Source organism: Bufo gargarizans, chromosome 7, assembly GCF_014858855.1.
Source record: "Bufo gargarizans isolate SCDJY-AF-19 chromosome 7, ASM1485885v1, whole genome shotgun sequence".
In the NCBI taxonomy this organism is placed as follows: Eukaryota; Metazoa; Chordata; class Amphibia; order Anura; family Bufonidae; genus Bufo; species Bufo gargarizans.
The window spans coordinates 179,289,589-179,316,776 of NC_058086.1; the positions used below are offsets into that span (position 1 = coordinate 179,289,589).

At 45.4% G+C, this 27,188-nt stretch overlaps 1 protein-coding gene across 1 annotated transcript in view; it reads left to right on the plus strand.

Annotated features, from left to right (window-relative positions):
* SNX7 (sorting nexin 7) overlaps window positions 1-27,188 on the plus strand; it is a 106,009-nt gene that overhangs the window by 46,168 nt on the left and 32,653 nt on the right. Inside the window, exon 7 of the mRNA XM_044301486.1 lies at window positions 16,576-16,662. Coding sequence (XP_044157421.1) covers window positions 16,576-16,662 — 87 coding nt within the window. The remainder of the gene's footprint in view (window positions 1-16,575; window positions 16,663-27,188) is intronic.

The window sequence follows — 27,188 nt, forward strand, 5'->3', positions numbered from 1 at the left end:
AGAAACATGCCTACTTCTGGCGCAGATTGTGGCGCAAAGGTCATTTGCGCGGCAGTCTGCGACTTTTCCCCGCTCACGCCAGGTCTAAAATAGTGGGTGTGGCGTGGTAGAGGAAGGGGACCAGCGGGCAGGCCCGTCTGATTCATCATTTTCTACGCCTGTTTTAGGTGTACAGAATGTTCTAAATGGATATGGGGCCGGCGCCTCTATATAACTTCAGCGGATCCACCGCCAGCTCAGGGGCTTATTGAGACCAGCGTCTAAAACACTGGTCTCAATAAATGACCCCCTTTGTCTTTCAGTCTGTGTATTTTTTAAGCTAATAACCATAAAGTTGATCATAAAAAAACGTGATGAGAACATCAATTTTTATATAAAATCGCCAGTAAAAGTTAGAATTTAGTTGAGATTGCCTCTTTTTTCTGTGACGCGTTTAAAGGGTTTGTTCCACGATAACTAACGTTTTCCCTCCACAAGATAGAGGCTAACTGTGTAACTAGTAGAGGTCCGACCATATGTCGGCTGCTCCATTCAACTCTTTAGGACTGCTGTAGGTAGCAGAGTGGGAACACTTGTTATCTCTGGCAGTCTTGTAGAGTAGAATGAGCCGCAAATGCGCATGCTGTTCCATTCAAACCCGAAGACTCGGGTTGTCATGATCGGCAGAGACCCCATCATTCCGACCCCCACCGATCAGACATTTATCCCATAATCCCTTTAATACAAATATCTAGTTTGCTTATGATGTGGCTGCAACTTACTGCAAAAAATATAAATAATAATTTAAAGGGGTTCTGCAGTTTCTTTAAACTGATGATCTATCCTCTTTATAGATCATCGGCATCTGATCGGTGGGGTCCGACACCTGGGACCCCGGCCGATCAGCTGTTTGAGAAGGCAGAAGCGCTCCAGCAGCACCGCAGCCTTCTCACTGTTTACCGCTGGCCCAGTGACATCACGACTAGTATCAACTGGCCTGGGCGAAACAGCTGACCGGCGGGTGGTCTCGGGTGTCGGAAGCTTAGCCCCGCCCATGCCAGTTGATACTAGTTGTGATGTCACTGGGCCAGCGGTAAACAGTGAGAAGGCTGCGGTGCTGCTGCTTTCTCAAACAGCTGATCGGCCAGGGTCCCGGGTGTCGGAACCCCACCGAGCAGATGCCGATGATCTATAAAGAGGATAGATCATCAGTTTAAAAAAACTGCAGAACCCCTTTAAATTATTATTTTTATTTTTTGCAGTAAGTTGCAGCCACATCATAAGCCAACTAGATATTTGTATTAAAGGGATTGTGGGATAAATGTCTGATCAGTGGGGGTCGGACTGATGGGGTCTCTGCCGATCATGACAACCCGAGTGTCCAGGCTTGAATGGAACTGCATGCGTATTTGCGTCTCATTCTACTCTACAAGACTGCCAGAGATAACAAGTGTATCCAGAGGATAGATCATCACTTTAAACAAACTGCAGTTTCCCTTTAAGTTCTTACTGGACACCACTGCAGTGGAGTGGGACAGCAACCAGTGGGACAGCAACCAAAGGCACTTCAACTGACTTTTCCTACCACTCATCAGCGTAGGGCGCACTATGAACGGCACAGGCAGCGCACTGAATGTAGGCAGGCTATTATAGCTAAAGTACATGGGAGATATACTATATCGGACTGTAGTATTCAGGGTAAATTGCCGTGTTGGCACTTTGCGATTAAATATATGGGTTTTGGGTTACAGTTTGGGCACTCGGTCCGTAAAAGGTTCGCCATCACTCCTCTAGTAGGTCAAGCTTCTCATGTTACAAGATGTTTATTTTGCTCCCGGTGAAGGGGAGTATAATATCCCTGAAACGTGGCGAGTTGTAAACCAGTGTTTCTCTGTGACTGCATGCTTGGACCTAGGTGGTATTGGAATCTGATATGCCAGCCCAGCACATGAGGGTAGGGCAGGTCACTGTGTAGCGCAGGGCCCAGAAGAAGACCAGGCAGTGGTGAGTGCAGCAAGAGCGCACGGTCTGGAGCAGAAGAGGCAAGTAATTATTTTTTATTTATTTTTTTGTTTAATTGAGCTGAGGGATGGGTGTCTGATCTTAGATCTGCGAAGCAATGGGGTCTGATTGATCTTGGGGAGTTTTCTCTCTTTATTCTAGGTGCATTATGGTTGTGTGTTAAATGGTCTGAAAAATATGGAGTGCTTCAGTGGGGTTCTGTCCCGTACTTCCGTTCCGCAAAAAGATAGGACATGTCCTATCTTTTTGCGGAACGGAAGGATCGCGGACCCATTAAAGTGAATAGGTCAACGATGCGCTGTGGCTGCCCCACGTGTTTGCGTGCAGGAGGCCTTAAGCAACTGCAAGTATTTCATCCAATTTCTCATCTAAGTTCTCATCAGGGCAGCGAGTTTCTGTTTGCTCCTTGTATATTAATGCCAGCAGCTTTGTCTTTTAATTCCCATTTTCCTGGCTCATCTAACACTCTGGTGAGCTCATCTAGACTTGTCCTCCCTCTAGCAATCTCCATTACAGGCTGCAAGGCCTTTTGTGTTTTTGGAGTCAAATAAATGTTGACAGGGCTTAACTGTAAATTTTACTGACGTGATCTGGCTGGGTTTCCATATCACGGAGAGGGTAATACCAGTGGAAAAATAACTGAGTAAAATGTACAGAATTTCTGAGCCGCTACAGTGCGTAGGATTCTTCTACGTATCTTCTGGTACATATTCATGTCAGGAGTTTTCATAATAGCTGTTGTTTTTTCGGACTAGTCTCTAAAAATGGCGCATAAAAAAAAATTTGATTTTAAAAATCTTTGAGCATTGCAATTCAAGAAAATTTATGTTGGTAAAATATTTCAGTGTTAAAATAGAGCAGGCCTCATAGACTTAGGCCTCTTTCACACGAGCGATACGGATTGTGTCAGGATCTGTTCAGGGAAAAGTTAAATCAGTTTTTTTTCTGCAATTTGCGTTCAGTACGTGTTTTTTTTTTTTTTTTTCCATCTGGATTGCATTCGTTTTTCACGTGCTTGAAGAAAAACCGAAGAACAATCATGTAACCCATCAGTAAAAACAAAATAACGCATTGCATCCTAATGCCATCCATTTTTCACACAAGCCTTATTCACTTCTATGGAGCCAGAGCTGCATGAAAAATTGCACATATAAGACATATAAGATGATCAAATAGCTGGCACCCGACCTCTGACAGGGAGCTGCGATCCGCTGCAGTTAACCCCTCAGGTGTGGTACCTGAGGGGTTAACGGCCACTGATCGCAGCTCCCTGTCAGAGGTCAGGTGCCGGCTATTTTATTCCGGCACCCGCCTCCTGTATTTGTATTAACAGGTCAGTTATCTTCATTGGTGGCGCAGTGCCCCCCCCAACACCCCAATATTATAAACATTGGTGGCGCAGTGCCAATGAGGGTTAAAAAAATAATAATTACTCGCCTCCTCCAATTGATCCCGTAGCTGCCAGTCTCCTGTTCTTTCTTTAGGACCTGTCAAAGAACCTGTGGACCTGTGGTGACGTCACTGAGCTAATCACATGGTCCATTACCATGGTGATGGATCATGTGATGAGTACAGTGATGTCACCACAGGTCCTTTGACAGGTCCTGAAGAAAGAACAGGAGACCGGCAGTACGCAATCAATTGCAGGAGGTGAGTTCATTTATTATTTTTTAACCCTCAATTGAACTTCTGCTAAGCATTCTTTATTAAAGAATGCTATTATTTTCCCTTATAACCATGTTATAAGGGAAAATAACACAGTGAATAGACTTTCATCCTAGCAACCATGCGTGAAAATCGCACCGCATCCGCACATTCCTATGGGGAAAAATGCCAGATCCAGCATTCCGGCAAGTCTTCAGGTTTTTTCGCCGGAGATAAAACCATAGCATGCTACGGTTTTATCCTTTTGCCTGATCAGTCAAAATGACTGAACTGAAGACCTCCTGATGCATCCTGAACTGATTACTCTCCATTCAAAATGCATGGGGATTAAACTGATCAGTTCTTTTCCGGTATAGAGCCCCTGTGACGGAACTCTATGCCAGAAATTAAAAATGGTAGTGTGATAGTACCCTAAAATATTAAGTTTAAGGGCTCTTTCACACCTGCGTTCTTTTCTTCCGGCATAGAGTTCCGTCGTTGGGGCTCTATGCCGGAAGAATCCTGATCAGTTTTATTCTAATGCATTCTGAATGGAGTGAAATCCGTTCAGGATGCATCAGGATGTCTTCAGTTCCGGACCGGAACGTTTTTTGGCCGGAGAAAATACCGCAGCATGCTGCGCTTTTTGCTCCGGCCAAAAATCCTGAAGACTTGGCGCAAGGCCGGATCCGGAATTAATGCCCATTGAAAGGCATTGATCCGGCCTTAAGCTAAACGTCGTTTCGGCGCATTGCGCGTTTAGCTTTTTTCCCCTCCCCCACGACGGCACCACTGAGAGATGGCTCCTTCTCCATGGACAGGAAACCTGTAGCATAAAAAGGTGGAGCCACTCTCCCACCTCAGTGAGGTTTCCTGTCCCTGGAGCAGGAGACTTGTAGTGTTTTCTTTTCAGGGGCCCATGGCTTGGAAATCCTAGGAAAGCCTAGAGAGCCATGGGTCGCGCCAGCCCTTACCGGTGTTCCACTGAGGGACGGGAGTTGGTCCGGTCCAGCTGCTGCTCCTGGGGCTGAGGGCACCGGTGCCTCAAAGGAGAGGCCCGAGTGTTGCCGCGATGCAGGCGGCGAGGGGGAACAGGCCAAAGGGCTGACATCCCTGGCGCGCACCCAGCGGGGACTGCGGGCGGATGCCGGGCAGTGGAGCGTGTCGGAGCGCCAAACCGGAAGTCGCAGGAATGACGTCAGCTAAGACGTGCGTTCCACTGACGACTTCCGGTTTCAGGCCGGATATTTAAGTTACCCATGCGTTCCAGCAAACCGGAACACAGCAGAGACGGATCGGAGGATAGCTGTGCTCTCACCCTGCTTGAAGAGCCAGAACTTCTGCCAGACTCTTTTTTTTTTTCCTGCAGTATACTGAGAAGGTTGGCGGCATCTTGAAGGCGCTCCCAGGGAACATGCGGAACTCTCAGAGGAGAGGTGCTGTTCCCTGCAGCATATTGATTCCTGTATTCTCTATACCTCCAGGATTATTATGGAGGAGGAAAAGAGACCAGAGGAGACGGAACCAGAGAAACAGCCGGTATAGGACAGACTTCGGATGGGGTAAGACACTGAGTTTTTTTAAATCACTGATGTGTCCCCTTGTTGGTTTATAGATGGCAGCTAAGAAAGCCGCATCTAAGAAAAAGAACAAAGAGTGCGCTTTATGTAGATGCCCTTTGTCCACGTCCTATAATAAGAAGTTATGCCAGGACTGCATTGAGAAAACCTTGGCGGAGGAATCCCCCAATCTTATGCGGGACATTAGAAGTCTCATTAAGGCGGAAGTTAAGGAATCCCTTAAAACAGCGAAAAAATCGAAGAAACCGGTAGATAGAACGGACTCAGAGCCGGAGTCTATTTGCGAAGATGAGGGGGATGACAGGTCAGAAGATTCATCATTCGCAGAGGAGGAACAGGAGAAGAAATTCCTGTTTCCAGTATCTGATACGGAAAAATTGTTAAAAACAATTAGAGCTACATTAGAGCTGGAGGACGTCAGGGAAGATAGGTCCGTTGCAGATGTAGTCTTTGAGGGATTACGAGAAAAAAAGAGGAGATGTTTTCCCTTGCATAAGAGCGTATCAGCCCTGATAGAAAGGGAGTGGAAGAAGCCTGATAAGAAGGCCTTCATTAGTAAAAATTTTAAAAGAAAATACCCCTTCGAGGAAGAGGCTTCTACTTCATGGGATAAAGCGCCAAAGTTGGACGTGGCCATTTCTAAAGTGTCTAGAAAATCTTCATTGCCATTTGACGACATGGGTTTTTTGAAGGACCCGCTGGATAAGAAAATAGACTCTTGCCTGAGGAATACTTGGGAAGCATCCACTGCCTCCTTTAGGCCCAACATTGCAGCAACCGTTACTGCTAGGTCCTTAGCATTATGGCTAGAAAGGTTAGAAGGTCAGTTAAGGGATAAATGCCCTAGAGACCAGATCTTAAATTCGCTTCCGACCCTACAGAAAGCCATGGATTTCCTATCAGACGCCTCGGTGGAGGCAGTTCGTCTAGCAGCCAGGTCGGCTTCCACCTCTAATTCCGCCCGTAGGGCCCTTTGGCCTAAGAACTGGAGAGGGGGCGACATAGCCTCTAAACAACGCTTATGTAGCATTCCCTGTCAGGGACAGTTTTTATTCGGACCTGAGTTAGATGCCCTTTTAGAGAAGGCAGCTGATAGAGAATGCCTCAGGAGTCTTCCTTTTCACAGTTCAGGCCTTCTAGACGTCCCTTTCAGAATGTCCCTAGATCTCAGGGAAGAAGACAGCCGGGAGATAGAGATCAGTTTCCCAGGCCCAGGGGCTCAGGGGGTAGAGGCTTTATGTTCGGAGGTTCCTCTTCCTCTCAGAAGGACAAATCTTCCAAAAAATGACACCAGGCTACAGGTAGGGGGAAGACTAAGGTTCTTTCCCTCCGCCTGGAGAGAAGTCGCAGGAAGGTGGGTGTACAACGTTGTTACAGAGGGCTTAAGGTTGCAGCTTCGGGGTCATTGTCCGCAGAGGTGTGTAGTAACAAAAAAGTCCAGACAATTATCGAAGGAGGTAGATCTACTAATAGAAAAAAGTGTGTTAGTCCCAGTACCAAGGGCAGAGCAGGGAGTGGGTTTCTACTCTACGCTGTTCTTGGTCAAAAAAACAGACGGATCCTACCGAACAATTATAAATTTGAAACATTTGAACAAATACCTAAGGATAAAAAAGTTCAAGATGGAGACCATAAAATCTGCGATTCATTTAGTTTTCCAGGGTTGTTTTATGGCGGTAGTGGATCTAAAGGATGCATATCTACATATCCCGATGCATCCCCTTTTTCAGAAGTTCCTAAGAGTGGCGATTACGGAGGGTATCAGTATCAGACACCTTCAGTTCCAGGCCATGCCCTTCGGCCTATGTACGGCCCCGAGGACCTTTACCAAGGTGATGGCGGAAGTAGCGTCCTTCATTCGAAAGGAGAATATCTTATTCCTTCCTTATCTGGACGACCTCTTGATTATTGCAGGATCGCGGGAGACATGTCAGAAATCAGTCCAGACAGTGATTCGGATCCTGGAACAGCTGGGATGGATGATCAATTCCAAAAAATCCAGGTTGGAACCCAGCACAAGTCAGATATTTCTGGGACTTCGGTTGGATTCTCTACAGCAAAGGACTTTTCTTCCAGCAGAGAAGATAGGGAAGATCCAGAACGAAGCCCGGAGGGCTCGGCAGAACCCAGAAATGCCAGTCCGGAAAGCAATGTCTTTGTTAGAGTTAATGACGGCCTGTATTCCAGCAGTCCGTTGGGCTCAGTTTCATTCAAGGATATTACAATGGGAAATTTTGAATTGGACAAAACAAAAGGACATAACGTTAGACTCTCAGATATGTCTCAGCCAGAGGACTCTGATCTCCCTCAATTGGTGGTTGGAGGTAGAAAATTTAGACCAGGGCATTCCATGGAATTACCCCAATCCAGTGGTGATCACTACGGACGCCAGCCCTTGGGGATGGGGTGCACATTTCCAGGGTCAATTGAGGCAGGGAATCTGGTCCCTGTTACAGAGACAGTTCTCGTCCAACAGGAAGGAATTAAGGGCAGTGGTGTTGGCTTTACGAGCAGCCCTTCCAGAACTCTAGCACCAACATGTCAGAGTCATGTCAGACAACAGAACAGTAGTTTCGTATCTGAACCGCCAGGGAGGTACCAGATCCCTATCTTTAATGAGGGAGGCAGAGATAATATTCTCAGAATTCCAGGAAGAACTAACCCACATATCCGCCCTACATATAAGGGGGATAGAAAATGTCCAGGCCGACTTCCTGAGCCGTCATCGTTTAAAGCAGGGGGAGTGGTCCCTGAATCCGTCCATATTTACAAAGATTGTGGATCTATGGGGGGTACCAGAGATAGATCTATTTGCCACCAGGGAGAACAGACAGGTAGAAAGGTTTTGCTCCCTCAGTCCCTGCGAATCCCCTTATGGGGTAGATGCCTTTCTCCTGGAATGGAGATTCTGTCTGGGATATGCATTTCCCCCCCTACAGCTCCTACCCAGAGTTCTCAGGAAATTAAGGGAAGAGAGGTCAGACATGATAGTCATCGCCCCCTTTTGGCCAAGAAGAGCCTGGTTCTCTCTACTCCGATCCATGTCAATAGCGGAGCCATGGGTTCTTCCCGACATTCCGGACCTCCTGAGGCAGGGCCCAGTAATACATCCAGAGATAGGGTCCTTACACCTTACGGCATGGAGATTGAGAGGGTGCACCTGATTAAGAAAGGCTTCTCTGAAGCCTTGACCTCCACCATTCTTAGTAGTAGGAAGAGGGTAACTAATACCATTTATGCAAGAATATGGAAGAGATTCCTTTCCTTTTCAGGTCTGGACACCGATGTTTGGCCTGAGAAAGTTTCCACTAGGCAGGTCTTAGAATTTCTACAAAGGGGTCTGTCATTAGGTTTGGCCAAAAGCACTCTGAAGGTGCAGGTTTCGGCCCTCTTGGGCTTATGTGGTAGAAGTCTGGCTATGGATCCCTGGATAGTCAGGTTCTTTAAGGCAGTTGATAGGGTTGCACCTGTCAGGGGCCCCAGGTTTCCCCCCTGGGATTTGAACTTAGTCTTAAAAGCCTTGACCAGTTCCCCCTTTGAGCCTATGATGGAAAGTTCTATTAAAAATCTTACATTAAAATTAGTCATGCTAATAGCATTAACTTCAGCCCGTAGAGTTAGCGAGCTTCAGGCACTGTCCATCAACTCCCCGTTTATGTCCATACGTGAGGATAGAGTGATCCTTAGACCGGATCCAAAGTTCATCCCCAAGGTACCTTCTAAGACTAACAGGTTGCAGGAAATTGTCTTGCCAGTCTTTTTTCCAGACCCTAAAACTGAGGAAGAAGATAGATGGCACTTATTGGATGTAAGAAGATGCCTGATCCATTATCTGGAGAAATCAAAAGATTGGAGGAAAACCTCTTCCTTGTTTGTGTTATACGCTGGGGCTCGAAAAGGTAATACGGCCTCCAAGAGTACTATTGCTAGGTGGATACGAGAACTTATTTCCCTAGCCTACTTGTGTTCTGGTCTTTCCCCTCCACTGTCGCTGAAAGCTCACTCTACCAGGGCAATGTCTACCTCCTGGGCAGAAAGGTCAAATGTCTCTATTGACCAGATCTGCAGGGCAGCCACATGGGCTTTTCCTTCTACCTTCTATAAGCACTATAGGCTTCAACTCGACTCTGTTTCTGACCTCCTTTTTGGTACTAAGGTGTTAGAAGTGGTCACCCTCCCTTGAATTCTATGTAATCTCTCTCAGTGGTGCTGTCGTGGGGGAGGGGAAAAATGATGATTACACTTACCGGTAATCGGATTTTCCTGACCCCACGACAGCACCCGTCTAATTCCCTCCCTAAGGTGGTGGTTGGTGAAGAAATTCACGTGGCGCAAAAAAAAAAAAAAAAGGTATATATATTGTATTAATCAAAAGGGGAGTCCCTCTCATGCTCTGTAAACCCACTGAGGTGGGAGAGTGGCTCCACCTTTTTATGCTACAGGTTTCCTGTCCATGGAGGAGGAGCCATCTCTCAGTGGTGCTGTCGTGGGGTCAGGAAAATCCGATTACCGGTAAGTGTAATCATCATTTTCTGAATGGGTACCATGGCTGCCGGGACGCTAAAGTCCTGGCAGCCATGGTAAAGCGTAGTGGGGAGCGGGGGAGCAGTATACTTACCGTCCGTGCGGCTCCAGAGTGACGTCAGGGTGCCCCAAGCGCATGGATCACGTGATCGCATGGAACGTCATCCATGCGCATGGGGCGCTCTGACGTCATTCTGGAGCGCCCCGGGAGCCGCACGGACTGTAAGTATACCGCTCCCCCACTACTACTATGGCAACCAGGACTTTAATAGTGTCCTGGGTGCCATAGTAACACTGAAAGCATTTTGAAGACTGATCCGTCTTCAAATGCTTTCAGTTCACTTGCGTTTTTCCGGATCCGGCGTGTAATTCCGGCAAGTGGAGTACACGCCGGATCCGGACAACGCAAGTGTGAAAGAGGTCTAAATCCTCCCTTTCCCAATTTTACATATAAAATATATAAACAATAAATAAACATATTACATAGCGCTGCGTCCGAAAAGTCAAAACTATAAAAAAATATCTCCTATGCGGTGAGCGCCGTAACAGAAATAAATAAAAACCATGCGATTCGCTATTTTTTAGTCACCTAAAAAAATGGGATAGGACTGTTCTATTATGGGCCAAACGTTTCATAAAATGAGAAATGCACTCAGCTTTTTTGCGTGGTGTTGAGTATCGTAATACTTTTTTATGGTGACGAAAGCGAATCTAAATTTTGGTATTAAAACAACCCTACTCCGATCTGTCACGATACCAAAATTGTGATTCGGTTTCGAGTTGGCGACTAAAAATTCTATTTGGCGCCTATATTTTTCAGTTCAGGAGCCAATGGCTACTAGGTATTTTGCCCTGAACCCAGGAAATATACAGAGAATTGGCCGGGCGAATACCGCTGCGCAGTGCCGGAATGCAGAGCGATTACTCCGCTAATGTGACCCATAATGTTAAGGAGACCTCACCACAGATCCCCAATGTTAATACAATAAGACCCCCAATCAGACCTCAGATCAGACTCCCAATGTTTAGAAGACCCCCATGTTAATTAGACCTCGTATAAGAGAAAAAAAAATCTACTTGCCTTTCCTGCTCCAGATGTCGCCACTCCCGAGATTCATCAGTCTTCCTGCTGCACTGTGCTGTGACCCAATGTCACACAGCGTGAGGTCACAGCGCGTGCCAACATCTTCATACTGTGTGCGCATCACAGCGTGGGGCAGACGAGGACCAGGAAGTGGTGAGTGCAGAGCCCGCACGGGGAGTGCTGCATTCACTGCTCCCTGATCCTCCTCTACTAATGGGCACTCCCATAATAGATGCACTCATTAGTATTCTACCCTCTAGACGCCCTGACTTTTCCCCCCCAGTTTGGGGGGTGGGATGGGGGGAGTTTGTATTAAAGTGCAAAAATTACTAATATGATATTTTATTATTATTTTAACTAGAAAAGCTACAATTTCTGTAGAAATTGGGTGAAGTGTTCTTGCCTCCACCAGTAGTCTACAACTGGACTGGGCAGAGTAACTGGGTGGGGTGTTTGGAGTGAGTAAAGATGGTAAACATTACACTAACCAATTGATCAAATTTAAAAAGTGCACATGGCAAGCTTGATAGAGTGAGACATGCATTTCAACTTTTATTTATATAGAACATTTAATTGCAATGTTGTTGCCCAAAGTGCTTCACAGTTACATTAAAGGGATTCTGTCACCTCGTTTTAGCTTATGGAGATGCGGACATGCACGGCTAGATCGCCGCTAGCATGTCCGCAATATACCTGTCCCATAAAGCGGTGTCATTTTATTGTGCTTAAAAGATGATTTTGGAGATATGTAAATGAGCCTGGTAAGGTGCCCAAGGGGCTGTACTAACCTTCTTCGTGCCCAGCCACGCCCCTCTGTGAAGGAGACCAGCACCGCCTGCGTCCTCCGAATCTCCTCCTTTCTTCAGTTAGATTGCCCTAATCTCGCGATGTGCGAGTTCACGCTTGCGCAGTGCTGGTATAGTGTTCCTTCCCTGGGCTGACATCAGCCTCAGGGAAGGAACTGCGCATGTGCGAGCTCGTGCATCGCGAGATTATGGCAATCTAACTGTGAAGAAAGGAGGAGATTCGGAGGACGCAGGCGGTGCTGGGCTCCAAGAAGGTTAGTACAGCCCCTTGGGCACCTTACCAGGGTCATTTACATATCTCTAAAATATTTTTTTAAGCACAATAAAAGGACACCGCTTTATAGGACAGGTATATTGCAGACATGCTAGCGGCGATCTAGCATCTCTATAAGCTAAAACGAGGTGACAGAATCCCTTTAAAACATACATTTGCAGCTGTAAAGTGAAAGTAAATATCCCAGCATGCATTGCAGCAAGCATCTTCAGAGGAGCAGTCACATGACATCCCCGCCCACCTCCGTTCCTATAGAGACAAGAGCCCCTCAGACTTCTGTACAGACACAGCAATAGAAAGCAGACCCCAGTCCCAGCAGTAAAGGGGTCGCTTCACTGGCGGTTGCCATCTTCAAACGGTTGTAGTTTAAAAATTATAAATCCTACAGCGAAGAGCTTTATATTGTGAGAATAACACGACCCAGACCTACATTTGATGCATATGTCTCTGAAATATTAAAAATGAAGGGGGTCGCAGTTTAGAAATTGCCCTTCAAATTTGAGGTGGCGTTTCAATGAATGTCAACGGGCGGCGTGAGTTGCAAACAAATGGTCATATTGTGAACACTATCAGAACTATGGCTTAGCCGTGGACGTTTCTAGTGGCAGCAGGGATAGCTGAGCGTTTTGATATAAGATTTGTGTAGGTGGGCTTGGAAATGAGGGAATGATGGCAGCTTAGAAAGCATGGCCTGATTTGTCCGCTCCCACTCTAGTTAAAGAGAGTCTTTCACCTAATGTGAGCGTTTTAGACCGCTCAGATCAGGTTATAGACTCTTTAACCCTCATTACGATCATACCTTTCTCTTATGTGTCCCTCGCCCAGATAATGAAAATAACACTTTTTAAACTTATGCAAATTACCTTCTGATGGTGCCCAGGGGCGGCGTTACTGGGCGATGTGCCCAGAAAAACACACCTCCAGCCGGCGGACGTCACGAGCGGCACCAGAGGACGGCGGGCTGGGAACTGGCCCGCACCTGTGCACTGCTCTGCCCATTATGGGCAGATGAACAGCTTTTCATATTGCGCATGCGCCGGCCAACTAAAGACAGCCGGCCGGCGCATGCGCAATATGAAAGGATGTTCCTCTGCCCATAATGGGCAGAGCAGTGCGCAGGTGCGGGCCAGTTCCCAGCCCGCCGTCCTCTGGTGCCGCTCGTGACGTCCGCCGGCTGGAGGTGTGTTTTTCTGGGCACATCGCCCAGTAACGCCGCCCCTGGGCACCTTCAGAAGGTAATTTGCATAAGTTTAAAAAGTGTTATTTTCATTATCTGGACGAGGGACACATAAGAGAAAGGTATGATCGTAATGAGGGTTAAAGAGTCTATAACCTGATCTGAGCGGTCTAAAACGCTCAGATTAGGTGAAAGACTCCCTTTAAGTGTTCCTGCATGGCAAGACTACTTACTGTTATCTAGGCTGCAGCTAACGATTATTGGAATAATCGATTAGTTGTCGATAATTTCATCGATTAATCGGGGAAAAAACACCAAAATGACAAAAAAAAAGGGGTTTATATGATTTTGCTTGAAAAATTATGTTCAAAGGCCATATTAAAACAAATTTAGGAGTTACATAATTATTAAAATTCGGCATTACAATGTAAAAAAGATTAGTCATGGGGGATCTGTGGATGGCGCTGTTATGGGGGTGATCTGTGGATGACGCTGTTATGGGGGGGGGATCTGTGGATGACGCTGTTATGGGGGGGATCTGTGGATGACACACTGTTATGGGGGGGATCTGTGGATGACACACTGTTATGGGGGGGGATCTGTGGATGACACACTGTTATGGGGGGATCTGTGGATGACTCACTGTTATAGGGGGGATCTGTGGATGACACACTGTTATGGGGGGGATCTGTGGATGACACACTGTTATGGGGGGGATCTGTGGATGACACACTGTTATTGGGGGCGGGGATCTGTGGATGACACACTGTTATTGGGGGGGGGGGGATCTGTGGATGACACACTGTTATTGGGGGGGGGGGGATCTGTGGATGACACACTGTTATTGGGGGGGGGGGGGATCTGTGGATGACACACTGTTAATGGGGGGGGGGGATCTGTGGATGACACACTGTTAATGGGGGGGGGGGGGATCTGTGGATGACACACTGTTAATGGGGGGGGGGGATCTGTGGATGACACACTGTTAATGGGGGGGGGATCTGTGGATGACACACTGTTAATGGGGGGGGGGGATCTGTGGATGACACACTGTTAATGGGGGGGGGGAGATCTGTGGATGACACACTGTTAATGGGGGGGGGGATCTGTGGATGACACACTGTTAATGGGGGGGGGGGATCTGTGGATGACACACTGTTAATGGGGGGGGGATCTGTGGATGACACACTGTTAATGGGGGGGGGATCTGTGGATGACACACTGTTAATGGGGGGGGGGGATCTGTGGATGACACACTGTTAATGGGGGGGGGGGGGGATCTGTGGATGACACACTGTTAATGGGGGGGGGGGGGATCTGTGGATGACACACTGTTAATGGGGGGGGGGATCTGTGGATGACACACTGTTAATGGGGGGGGGATCTGTGGATGACACACTGTTAATGGGGGGGGGGATCTGTGGATGACACACTGTTAATGGGGGGGGGGATCTGTGGATGACACACTGTTATTGGGGGGGGGATCTGTGGATGACACACTGTTATGGGGGGGATCTGTGGATGACACACTGTTATGGGGGGGATCTGTGGATGACACACTGTTATTGGGGGCGGGGATCTGTGGATGACACACTGTTATTGGGGGGGGGGGATCTGTGGATGACACACTGTTATTGGGGGGGGGGGGATCTGTGGATGACACACTGTTATTGGGGGGGGGGGGGATCTGTGGATGACACACTGTTAATGGGGGGGGGGGATCTGTGGATGACACACTGTTATTGGGGGGGGGATCTGTGGATGACACACTGTTATTGGGGGGGGGATCTGTGGATGACACACTGTTATTGGGGGGGGGATCTGTGGATGACACACTGTTATTGGGGGGGGATCTGTGGATGACACACTGTTATTGGGGGGGGGGAATCTGTGGATGACACTATATAGCATCGTATGCTATATGTGTCATCCACAGATCCCCCAATACACCGGCCACATCAGTATTCAGACTATTCCTTAACTGGCAGTAACTTTTACTTGAACTTTAAATCAGCTCCTATGATCTTTCTTACCTTACAAATACAATGAAGCTCCAGCAGCAGGCGGAGCAGGCGCGTCACGTGAGTAAGTGACGTAACACCGCCGCCCGCTCTGCCTGTTACCGGAGCGTCATTGTAAGTTAGTAAAGATGCGCTGATTTAAAGTTGAACTAAAAGTTACTGCTGGTTAAGGACCCTGACCGCCCGCTAACTGCCCGCATAGCAACGAATCGGCCGATTATTCGATAACTGGATTCGTTGACAACGAATCCCGTTATCGAATATTATCGATAACTTTGATTAATCGTTGCAGTCCTACTGTTATCTCGCATATATATTCTTATTTTGAACATTCCGCCATTCATTCCTATGGGACCAATTTTGCCACAAAAACACTCATATTTGATGAACCATTCGGCGAAACATTCTTCAAAGTAATAGCACACCAATCGGGAACAATCCGTAAGTTTCGGTATATTACTGTCTATGTAGTGTAAAAACTGTGGGAGGAGTTAGGGTGGTAAATTTGGCTATAATAATAATATATATGTGAGATAACAGTAAGTGGTCTTGCCATGCAAGAACACTTAATTATAGAGAGAATAAGATGCAGAAAGACAAAAAAATGACCTGGTTAAGGCTGCTTTCACACTAGCGTTCGGGTGTCCGCTCGTGAGCTCCGTTTGAAGGGGCTCACGAGCGGACCCGAACGCAGCCGTCCAGCCCTGATGCAGTCTGAATGGATGCGGATCCGCTCAGACTGCATCAGTCTGGCGGCGTTCAGCCTCCGCTCCGCTCGCCTCCGCACGGACAGGCGGACAGCTGAACGCTGCTTGCAGCGTTCGGGTGTCCGCCTGGCCGTGCGGAGGCGTGCGGATCCGTCCAGACTTACAATGTAAGTCAATGGGGACGGATCCGTTTGAAGATGCCACAATGTGGCTCAATCTTCAAGCGGATCCGTCCCCCATTGACTTTACATTGAAAGTCTGGACGGATCCGTCCCAGGCTATTTTCACACTTAGCTGTTCTATGCTAAAATAATGCAGACGGATCCGTTCTGAACGGAGCCTCCGTCTGCATTATTATGAGCGGATCCGTTCAGAACGGATCCGCCCGAACGCTAGTGTGAAAGTAGCCTAAGGCCTCATCCACACGACCGTGACGTTTTTTGCGGTCTGCAAACGCGGATCTGCAAAAAACGGAAGCCGTCCGTGTTGCCGTCCGCAATTTGCGTAATGGGGGCCGGCAATATAAATGCCTATTCTTGTCCACAAAGCGCGGACAAGAACAGGACATGTTATATTTTTTTTTGCGGGGCCGCGGAAGTGAATGGGTCCGCACCCGAGCCGCCGGATCCAAACAACGGCCGTGTTCATGAGGCCTTAGGCAGATATATCATGACCCTTGTGACAAAGGACATACATATAATTACAGACCCCTTTGTATTATAGTGATGTATTAATTTTAGGTTCATTTTTGTTTTAGGGAGTGCTAAGAAGAAGAGATCTGATTCAGGCCGAACTTGATGCCAAAGTGGACGCTCTGGTGAACAGAAAAGCTGACAAAGAGATTGTAAGTGAAATCCTGTTTCTCTAGGAGCATTTGAGGGCTGTTGAGTTTGATTGATGAGCTTTACGTGGACCACACAACACGGCGTGCTGCCTGCGTTGAGAAAGACGGCCACAATACACAATGGATGTCCTGTATCAGAGCTGTCTTGGCCTTGTTGCCTGTTTTCAACAATGTTTATTTTCATAGCTCTGATCATTCGTGTTTTTCACTGCAAAATATATTAGGGGTCATTTATCAAACTGGTGTAAAGTAGAACTGGCTTAGTTGCCCATAGCAACCAATTAGATTCCAAAGGAGTTGTCCAAACTGAAAGTTCTACTTTACACCAGTTTGATAAATGAACCCTATAATGTGTACTCATCCATCGAACATTCATGTTTACATACAGTACAGACCAAAAGTTTGGACACACCGTCTCATTCAAAGAGTTTTCTTTATTTTCATGACTATGAAAATTGTAGATTCACACTGAAGGCATCAAAACTATGAATTAACACATGTAGAATTATATACACAACAAAAAAGTGTGAAACAACTGAAAATATGTCATATTCTAGGTTCTTCAAGGTAGCCACCTTTTGCTTTGATTACTGCTTTGCACACTCTTGGCATTCTCTTGATGAGCTTCAAGAGGTAGTCACCTGAAATGGTCTTCCAACAGTCTTGAAGGAGTTCCCAGAGATGCTTAGCACTTGTTGGCCCTTTTGCCTTCACTCTGCGGTCCAGCTCACCCCAAACCATCTCGATTGGGTTCAGGTCCGGTGACTGTGGAGGCCAGGTCATCTGGCGCAGCACCCCATCACTCTCCTTCATGGTCAAATAGCCCTTACACAGCCTGGAGGTGTGTTTGGGGTCATTGTCCTGTTGAAAAATAAATGATGGTCCAACTAAACGCAAACCGGATGGAATAGCATGCCGCTGCAAGATGCTGTGGTAGCCATGCTGGTTCAGTATGCCTTCAATTTTGAATAAATCCCCAACAGTGTCACCAGCAAAGCACCCCCACACCATCACACCTCCTCCTCCATGCTTCACGGTGGGAACCAGGCATGTAGAGTCCATCCGTTCACCTTTTCTGCGTCGCACAAAGACACGGTGGTTGGAACCAAAGATCTCAAATTTGGACTCATCAGACCAAAGCACAGATTTCCACTGGTCTAATGTCCATTCCTTGTGTTCTTTAGCCCAAACAAGTCTCTTCTGCTTGTTGCCTGTCCTTAGCAGTGGTTTCCTAGCAGATATTCTACCATGAAGGCCTGATTCACACAGTCTCCTCTTAACAGTTGTTCTAGAGATGTGTCTGCTGCTAGAACTCTGTGTGGCATTGACCTGGTCTCTAATCTGAGCTGCTGTTAACCTGCGATTTCTGAGGCTGGTGACTCGGATGAACTTATCCTCCGCAGCAGAGGTGACTCTTGGTCTTCCTTTCCTGGGGCGGTCCGCATGTGAGCCAGTTTCTTTGTAGCGCTTGATGGTTTTTGTGACTGCACTTGGGGACACTTTCAAAGTTTTCCCAATTTTTCGGACTGACTGACCTTCATTTCTTAAAGTAATGATGGCCACTCGTTTTTCTTTACTTAGCTGCTTTTTTCTTGCCATAATACAAATTCTAACAGTCTATTCAGTAGGACTATCAGCTGTGTATCCACCTGACTTCTCCACAACGCAACTGATGGTCCCAACCCCATTTATAAGGCAAGAAATCCCACTTATTAAACCTGACAGGGCACACCTGTGAAGTGAAAACAATTTCAGGTGACTACCTCTTGAAGCTCATCAAGAGAATGCCAAGAGTGTGCAAAGCAGTAATCAAAGCAAAAGGTGGCTACTTTGAAGAACCTAGAATATGACATATTTTCAGTTGTTTCACACTTTTTTGTTATGTATATAATTCCACATGTGTTAATTCATAGTTTTGATGCCTTCAGTGTGAATCTACAATTTTCATAGTCATGAAAATAAAGAAAACTCTTTGAATGAGAAGGTGTGTCCAAACTTTTGGTCTGTACTGTATATGTTTAGTATGCAAGTCCTTTTAGGCTACTTTCTCACTAGCGTTATTCTTATCCGGTATCTGGCTAGGGGCTCAGTACCGGAAAAAAACCTCTTCAGTTTTATCCCAATTAATTCTGAATGGAGAGTAATCCGTTCAGTATGCATCAGGATGTCTTCAGTTCAGTCCCTCTTACGGTATTTGTCCGGAGAAAATACTGCAGCATGCTGCAGTATTTTCTCCGGCCAAAATTCCGAAACACTTGTCGGAACGCCGGATCCGGCATTAATTTTCATTGAAATGTATTAATGCCAGATCCGGTACCTAGTGTTCCGGCAAAACGGATCCGGACCTTTAAAAACGGGGGGAAAAAAAAAACAAAACACCAGATCCGTTTTTCCGGATGACACCGGATCCGTCTATGAATGATATCCGGAACCTCACAACGCAAGTGTGAAAGTACCCTTAAAGGGATCCTTTCTGCCTTCCATTCATTTCAACGGGAGGCTGCGCTGAAAAGGGACATGCCACTTCTCTGCGCGAACACAGCTGTGCTGCTTCCCATTGAGATGTATACTGAGTTACATGAGGTTGACTTCTGTATTCACGTCTAAAGCAAAAATTCTGAATTTTGCTGGTTTCCGGATTTCCGTAGAGCAGTAGCTTGTTCACACACTCAGTTAAAGCTAGTAGTGAAAATGTGTACAGTACAAAATAAGTAAAGCACGGGGCGGGTTTACTAATGTATATGGGGTGTACATTGAAAAGTGTCCAAAGCTGCACCAAATTTATCATCCAGCGTGAGTCACTGATAAATTTGGACGGTGTCATAGTTCTGGTTTAAAGTAAAAAAAAAATCACAGCACTCTGATATATAATGCAACTTAGAGTACATTTTTTATTCCATCCACATGTAATTTTTAAGCTTAGGTTAAAGCAGTTCTCTTTTTCAGATATACATCTGCCAGGTAGAAAAACTTCTGATCACCTTCTCTTCCCGGTTTTAAACACAGGTTACACTTGAGCCGTATTTAGACGGGGCCGATGGAGCGGCACAATGTCGGGATAGAAGCGGTCCTTCCTGACAGTTGGCTGCTCGCTCAATGAAGGAGACCTCTGCATTTACATGCAGCAATCTCCTCTACAGTATGACGAGGGATCGCTGTAGCAATCCCTCGTCCCCATACACAATCATTGTTTCTGGGCAGCAGATCGCTGTTTAGACAGCACATTCTGCTGCTCAGAAACGATGATTGGTGGTGCCTGCGCGAACTACAGGATCACCCAATGAACGAGCGTTTTGCCTATTCATTGGGTGATCAGCTGCACATTTTAGATGGTTGGACTATGGGGTGCAAGCTTTCGCAGGAACTGTGGTTCCCGATAATCTGGCCGATTATTGGTTTGTCTAAATCCAACTTTAACCCAAGATCCTATTTCTATCCCTCATCTTTTACCTTGTAAGCTCAGGAGAATGTTCTGGTTCTCAATAAGAGATCTAGTAGATGTATGGAGACTTCATTTCAGTCAATGCTGCAAAAATATGCAAATTGGCTAAAATCAGCCATACGCCCCTGAGCTGCATCTAAATCCTCTCATTCAGCCAGCCAATACACTGCTGTGTCCTGCCATAGGTTTACTGCCAGGACATGTACAGGTCCTTCTAAAAAAAAATAGCATATTGTGATAAAGTTCATTATTTTCTGTAATGTACTGATAAACAATAGACTTTCATATATTTTAGATTCATTACACACCAACTGAAGTAGTTCAAGCCTTTTATTGTTTTAATATTGATGATTTTGGCATACAGCTCATGAAAACCCAAAATTCCTATCTCAAAAAATTAGCATATCATGAAAAGGTTCTCTAAACGAGCTATTAACCTAATCATCTGAATCAACTAATTAACTCTAAACACCTGCAAAAGATTCCTGAGGCTTTTAAAAACTCCCAGCCTGGTTCATTACTCAAAACCGCAATCATGGGTAAGACTGCCGACCAGACTGCTGTCCAGAAGGCCATCATTGACACCCTCAAGCAAGAGGGTAAGACACAGAAAGAAATTTCTGAACGAATAGGCTGTTCCCAGAGTGCTGTATCAAGGCACCTCAGTGGGAAGTCTGTGGGAAGGAAAAAGTGTGGCAGAAAACGCTGCACAACGAGAAGAGGTGACCGGACCCTGAGGAAGATTGTGGAGAAGGACCGATTCCAGACCTTGGGGGACCTGCGGAAGCAGTGGACTGAGTCTGGAGTAGAAACATCTAGAGCCACCGTGTACAGGAAATGGGCTACAGGTGCCGCATTCCCCAGGTCAAGCCACTTTTGAACCAGAAACAGCGGCAGAAGCGCCTGACCTGGGCTACAGAGAAGCAGCACTGGACTGTTGCTCAGTGGTCCAAAGTACTTTTTTCGGATGAAAGCAAATTTTGCATGTTATTCGGAAATCAAGGTGCCAGAGTCTGGAGGAAGACTGGGGAGAGGGAAATGCCAAAATGCCTGAAGTCCAGTGTCAAGTCCCCACAGTCAGTGATGGTCTGGGGTGCCATGTCAGCTGCTGGTGTTGGTCCACTGTGTTTTATCAAGGGCAGGGTCAATGCAGCTAGCTATCAGGAGATTTTGGAGCACTTCATGCTTCCATCTGCTGAAAAGCTTTATGGAGATGAAGATTTCATTTTTCAGCATGACCTGGCACCTGCTCACAGTGCCAAAACCACTGGTAAATGGTTTACTGACCATGGTATTACTGTGCTCAATTGGCCTGCCAACTCTCCTGACCTGAACCCCATAGAGAATCTGTGGGATATTGGGAAGAGAAAGTTGAGACGCAAGACCCAACACTCTGGATGAGCTTAAGGCCGCTATCGAAGCATCCTGGGCCTCCATAACACCTCAGCAGTGCCACAGGCTGATTGCCTCCATGCCACGCCGCATTGAAGCAGTCATTTCTGCAAAAGGATTCCCGACCAAGTATTGAGTGCAGAACTGAACATAATTATTTGAAGGTTGACTTTTTTTGTATTAAAAACACTTTTCTTTTATTGGTCGGATGAAATGTGCTAATTTTTTTAGATAGGAATTTTGGGTTTTCATGAGCTGTATGCCAAAATCATCAATATTAAAACAATAAAAGGCTTGAACTACTTCAGTTGTGTGTAATGAATCTAAAATATATGAAAGTCTAATGTTTATCAGTACATTACAGAAAATAATGAACTTTATCACAATATGCTATTTTTTTTAGAAGGACCTGTAAAGCACATTAAAAATCATGTGCTTCATCTGTACTTTAGAAAAAACCATGGTAGTTGGCGGTCATCTGCATACATCACAGCGGCTTGATGGCAACTTGTATGGGTACCCAATTCAGTATGAATGGAACCCGATTGGTTCTTGATTATATTTATTGTTGGATCCCAGTTTAAAGGCTATGGGCACCTTTGGGTCAATCTTTTATGATTGCATTTTACTCATTTTGAGCTTAAAAAAAAATCTGAATTTTAGTTTATCTCAAAATTGGTTAAAATATGATGCATGTGGTTAAGAATCTGTGTATTTGCAGACTGCTCCCCCCTTTAGTTCCCTCAGCTGACGGCTCATGTGAAGCCTTCTCTGAACTTCTTACCTCACACACTGATTTAAGCGATTATCTTGTTTGATAAGCGTTTAGCTATAAAGAGTGTTAGAGACCAGGAGATCAGAGATAAGGCTTCACATGAGCCGTCAGCTGACAGAACTCAGGAGGGACAGTCACTACATATAACAAAAACTGCTGAAAATGTTTAATAAAGATCAATTGAAAAAATGATTTTTAGCGCAAAACAAGTAAAATTAAATCATTAAAAAAATTGCCTTGATGCTATCCATTGTCTTTAAAAGGGGTTGTCCGGGATTAGAGCTGAACCTGGACATATCCCCATTTTCACCCAGGCAGCCCCCCAATGTTGGCATCAGAGCATTTCATACTCCGATGTTCTCCTTTGCCCTTCTCTGAATCGCACAGGACAAAAGCTTTTTTTGGAGATGACGTATCAGGCTCTTCATAGGGAAAGCTAGGTGGAGTCTTCCGCCTAGCAGTGAGCCTAGCGACGTCACCGGCACTAATGGGCAGACTTTAGTGCTACCCTAGCCTGTAAAACGGCTAGGGCAGCACTAAAGCCGCCCATCAGAGCCGGTGACGTCACAGACAACACTGCTAGGTGGAAGCCTCCGCCTAGCAGTGTAAAAATATAAACAAAACAGCCCTTGCCCTGTATAGCGCAGGGCAAGGGAGAGCATCGGGGGCTGCCTGGGTGAAAATGGGGATATGTCCGGTTTTAGCTCTGAACCCGGACAACCCTTTTTAAGGGAATTTTACTCTTTTGCTCTTTGTTACATACTTTTTGCTGAGATTCTTTTTGTGTCCATTTATCCAGTCTCCATAGGCCCAGTAATATAATGTTGTATGATCCATGTCATCTAAACTCTAGATTACAAAACTATAATATCCTACTGCATGTATTGGATGATATGAATACTGTATATGTGCACTGATTATTTTTGTTTCAGTGACGCCTATTATAAGGTGGGCAAAATTGGCCAGCAAGCGCATAGTCAGCTCTTAAAGTTGATGTTTTGGAAGCAGGTAAAATGAGCAAGTGTAAGAATATGAGCCACTTTCAAAGGGGCCAAATTTTGATGGCTGGACAACTGGTCACAACCTCTCCAAAACACAGTTCGTATGGGTTGTTTACTGTATATAACTGTTAGTAACTACCAGAAATGGTCCAAAGAAGAGTAACCAGAGACAGAGTCCTGAACATCCAAGGCTCATTGATGCACGTGGGGAGCGAAGGTCAACCCACCTGGTCCACAGAAGATCTAGTGTAGCACAAGCTGCTTAATAAGTTAATGTTGTCAATAATAGAAATGTGTCCACACTTAGTCCCCATGAAGACCCCTGTCCACCACCAAAAGCACCTACAGTGAGCGTTACGACTGGACTATTAAGCAATGGAAGAAGGTGTCCTGGTCTAATTTTTTTCTTTAGACTATTCGTATGATTATTGGCTGTGGTTAAGAGATGGCACCATGATCCTTTTGTGGGGGGAAAAAAGCAAGCCTACCATGGCACCATGGTGCTCTGAGAAATGTTCTGCTAGTAATCCTTGGGTCCAGCATTCATTTTGATGTTACTTTGACACCAACAAACTACCTGACCATGCAGACCAAGTACAACCCTTCATGATAATGGTGTTCCCTCTTGCAAGTGGCCTCTTTCAGCAGGATAATGCGCCCTGCCACACTGCAAAAATTGCTTAGGAATGGTTGTGACAAAGTTCAAGGTGGCCTCTAAACAATGATACTGGGAAGTCTGGTTCTCTCGGTACACATTTGATTATCAGCCTGCATTTTCTGATGACACATTTCCTTTAAATAGCCACTGTCTAAGTGTTTTTAGAAAAGAAACCCGTAGGAAGATTGCAAATACTTGTAAGTAGCTCATATAATTGAGATGTGTCTTGTATGGACCCCCGAGTCAGTCTGGAACTCCATCACATTCCACGTGTCTGGACAGTATACCTGAATGAAGAAATCCTGGATTGCACAAGTTTCCATTAACTCTGGGAGTTGCGGACGCTAAAATCACTGGCTGTAATTTCAAATAAGAAAACTCAAATTTTCTTTTCTTATTAAATTCATGAGCGGAAGTTCAATAAACGGCGGCCTGACTGTAATTCACTTGGACTGTTTTCTGAAGACATGCAGAGCAGCCTATGAGCTGTTTGATGTTTTTGTGAAGAAAGTCGATTTTGATGTTTTTTGATCCTCTACTCCCAAGTCTATCGCTGCCCTCTCTCTGTCTTTCATTTATGTCTGTCACTGTTCACTACGTCTTCCATGGCTGCCTCATTAATTGGCTGTCACTGGAGCACTTGCTGTCCAGATGTTGTCCACAGGCATTAGCCCTGTGCTCCTCATTGTTTGATGCCGGCACTTTCTTTTAATTGACTGGCAGATGAGCTGTCAAGATATTGTCGTTGCATAAATCACAGATTAGATTTTAGATGGTGTTGTTTGTGCCTTTTCAGCATTGCCTCCTACAACGACTTTATAAGTGAGCCTAACCTCTTCAGTTTTCACCTTCCTGACCGGGCATTTTTGAAAATCGAATATGTTACTATATGTGGTAATAACTCTGGGATGCTTTTACTTATCCAAATAATTCTGAGATTGTTTTCTCATGACACATTGTACTTCATGTTATTGGTAAATTAGCATTTTTCAAAATTTGCGTTTCTTTGCTTTTAAGTCAGAATGATACCTCATAAAGTAGTTATTAGTTTACATTCCTGATATATCTACTTTATGTTGGCATCATTTTGTAAATGTCCTTTAATTTTTTAGGCTGTTAGATGGATTACATTTTTTTTTTTTTTTTTTTTTTTTTTTTAGAATTTCCAAAACCCGCTTTTTAAAGGGCTTCTGTCACCCCACTAAACCTTTATTTTTTTATTTTTGCTTACTTATAATCCCTACACTGCGATTTATGGCTACATGATCAAATTAATCATTTTGGTCCTGTAGATTTAGTTTAAAACAAGCTTTTAAAATATGCTAATTACCTTGCTACCAGCAAGTAGGGCGGCTACTTGCTGGTAGCAGCCGCATCCTCCGATCGTAAAGACGCCCCCTCCTCATTGTGATTGACAGGGCCAGGGAACGGGATCGTTCTCTGCTGGCCCTGCCTGTTTGCATTTAAAATCTTGCGCCTGCGCCGCGGCCGTACCTGTCTTCAATTGGCGCAGGCGCACTGAGAGGCGGCCGCTCCATCCTCAATGCGCCTGCGCCGGGTGTAAATGTGACGTCATCGGCGCATTGAGGATAGAGCGAGCGGCCGCGGCGCAGGCGCAAGATTTTAAATGCAAACAGGCAGGGCCAGCAGAGAACGATCCCATTCCCTGGCCCTGTCAATCACAATGAGGAGGGGGCGTCTTTACGATCGGAGGATGCGGCTGCTACCAGCAAGTAGCCGCCCTACTTGCTGGTAGCAAGGTAATTAGCATATTTTAAAAGCTTGTTTTAAACTAAATCTACAGGACCAAAATGATTAATTTGATCATGTAGCCATAAATCGCAGTGTAGGGATTATAAGTAAGCAAAAAAAAAAAGGTTTAGTGGGGTGACAGAAGCCCTTTAAGGACCAATTCAGTTATGAAGTCACTTTGTGTGGCTTACATAATAGAAAACACCGATAAATGACCCCATTTTAGGAACGACACCCCTCATTTTATTCAAATATTATTTTTCAAACTTTGTCAACCCTTTAAGTGTTCTGCAAGATTTAAAGGAAAATAGGGGAGAAATTTAAAAGACACCTTCTTTTTGCAGATTTTCAATTTTTCCTGTAAGGCAGCGAGGGTTAGCCATACAAAACTCAGTATTTATTAGGGTTCATGCACATGGCCGGCAAACAGTAGATCCGCATGTATGGAAGCTGGGTCTCATAGGCACACTGTCAGTGCGAAACTGACAGTTTCAATGTAGCACAATGTATTATACTGCATTGAACCTGCGATCAGAGCTTAAAAGTTGAAGTCCCATACTGGGACAAAAAAAAAAAAGCAAAAAAAAAAAAGAATTATTATAATTTTTTTTATATGTATATAAAAAGTGCTCCTTTACCCTTCATCAAACCATAAAATACCTAAATTGCTGTGTCCATAACGACTGGCAATCAGAAGGAAAAAAGAAAAAGGCTTTCAGAAAATGGCAACACAAAAACATTATATATATATATAATATAATGCTTTTATTGTGTAAACCTGAAACAAGAAAATAAAAATAGGTATATTTGATATCACTGCATTCAAAACAACTGGCTCTTTAAAAAAAAAATATCACGTGATCTTTCCTGTCAGGTGAACGCCATAAAAAAACTAAAAATAAACGCAGTGATGCACTACTTTTATGCGGTGCGGACGGACCATATTTTTGAATAGGAAAATACCGCATGCGCAGACCTTTAAAATACCGGATTCGTTTTACCTGATGACACCAGAAAAACGGATCCGGTTTTGCAATGTATTTTTCAGACTGAATGACATGCGTTTGCATAAAGTATGCCTGATCAGGCAGGCAGTTCAGGCAACGGAACTGCCTGCCGGAATCAAACAACGCAAGTGTGAAAGTACCCTTAGCTTCAATGGGTCATTCAAGCTAAGGGCTCTTTCACACCTGCGTTATTGTCTTCCGCCATAGAGTTCCGTCGTCGGGGCTCTATGCCGGAAGAATCCTGATCAGGATTATCCTAATGCATTCTGAATGGAGTGAAATCCGTTCAGGATGTCTTCAGTTCCGGAACGGAACATTTTTTGGCCGGAGAAAATACCGCAGCATGCTGCGCTTTTTGCTCCGGCCAAAAAAACTGAAGACTTGCCGCAAGGCCGGATCCGGAATGAATGCCCATTGAAAGGCATTGATCCGGATCCGGCCTTAAGCTAAACGTCGTTTCGGCGCATTGCCGGATACAACGTTTAGCTTTTTTACCCTG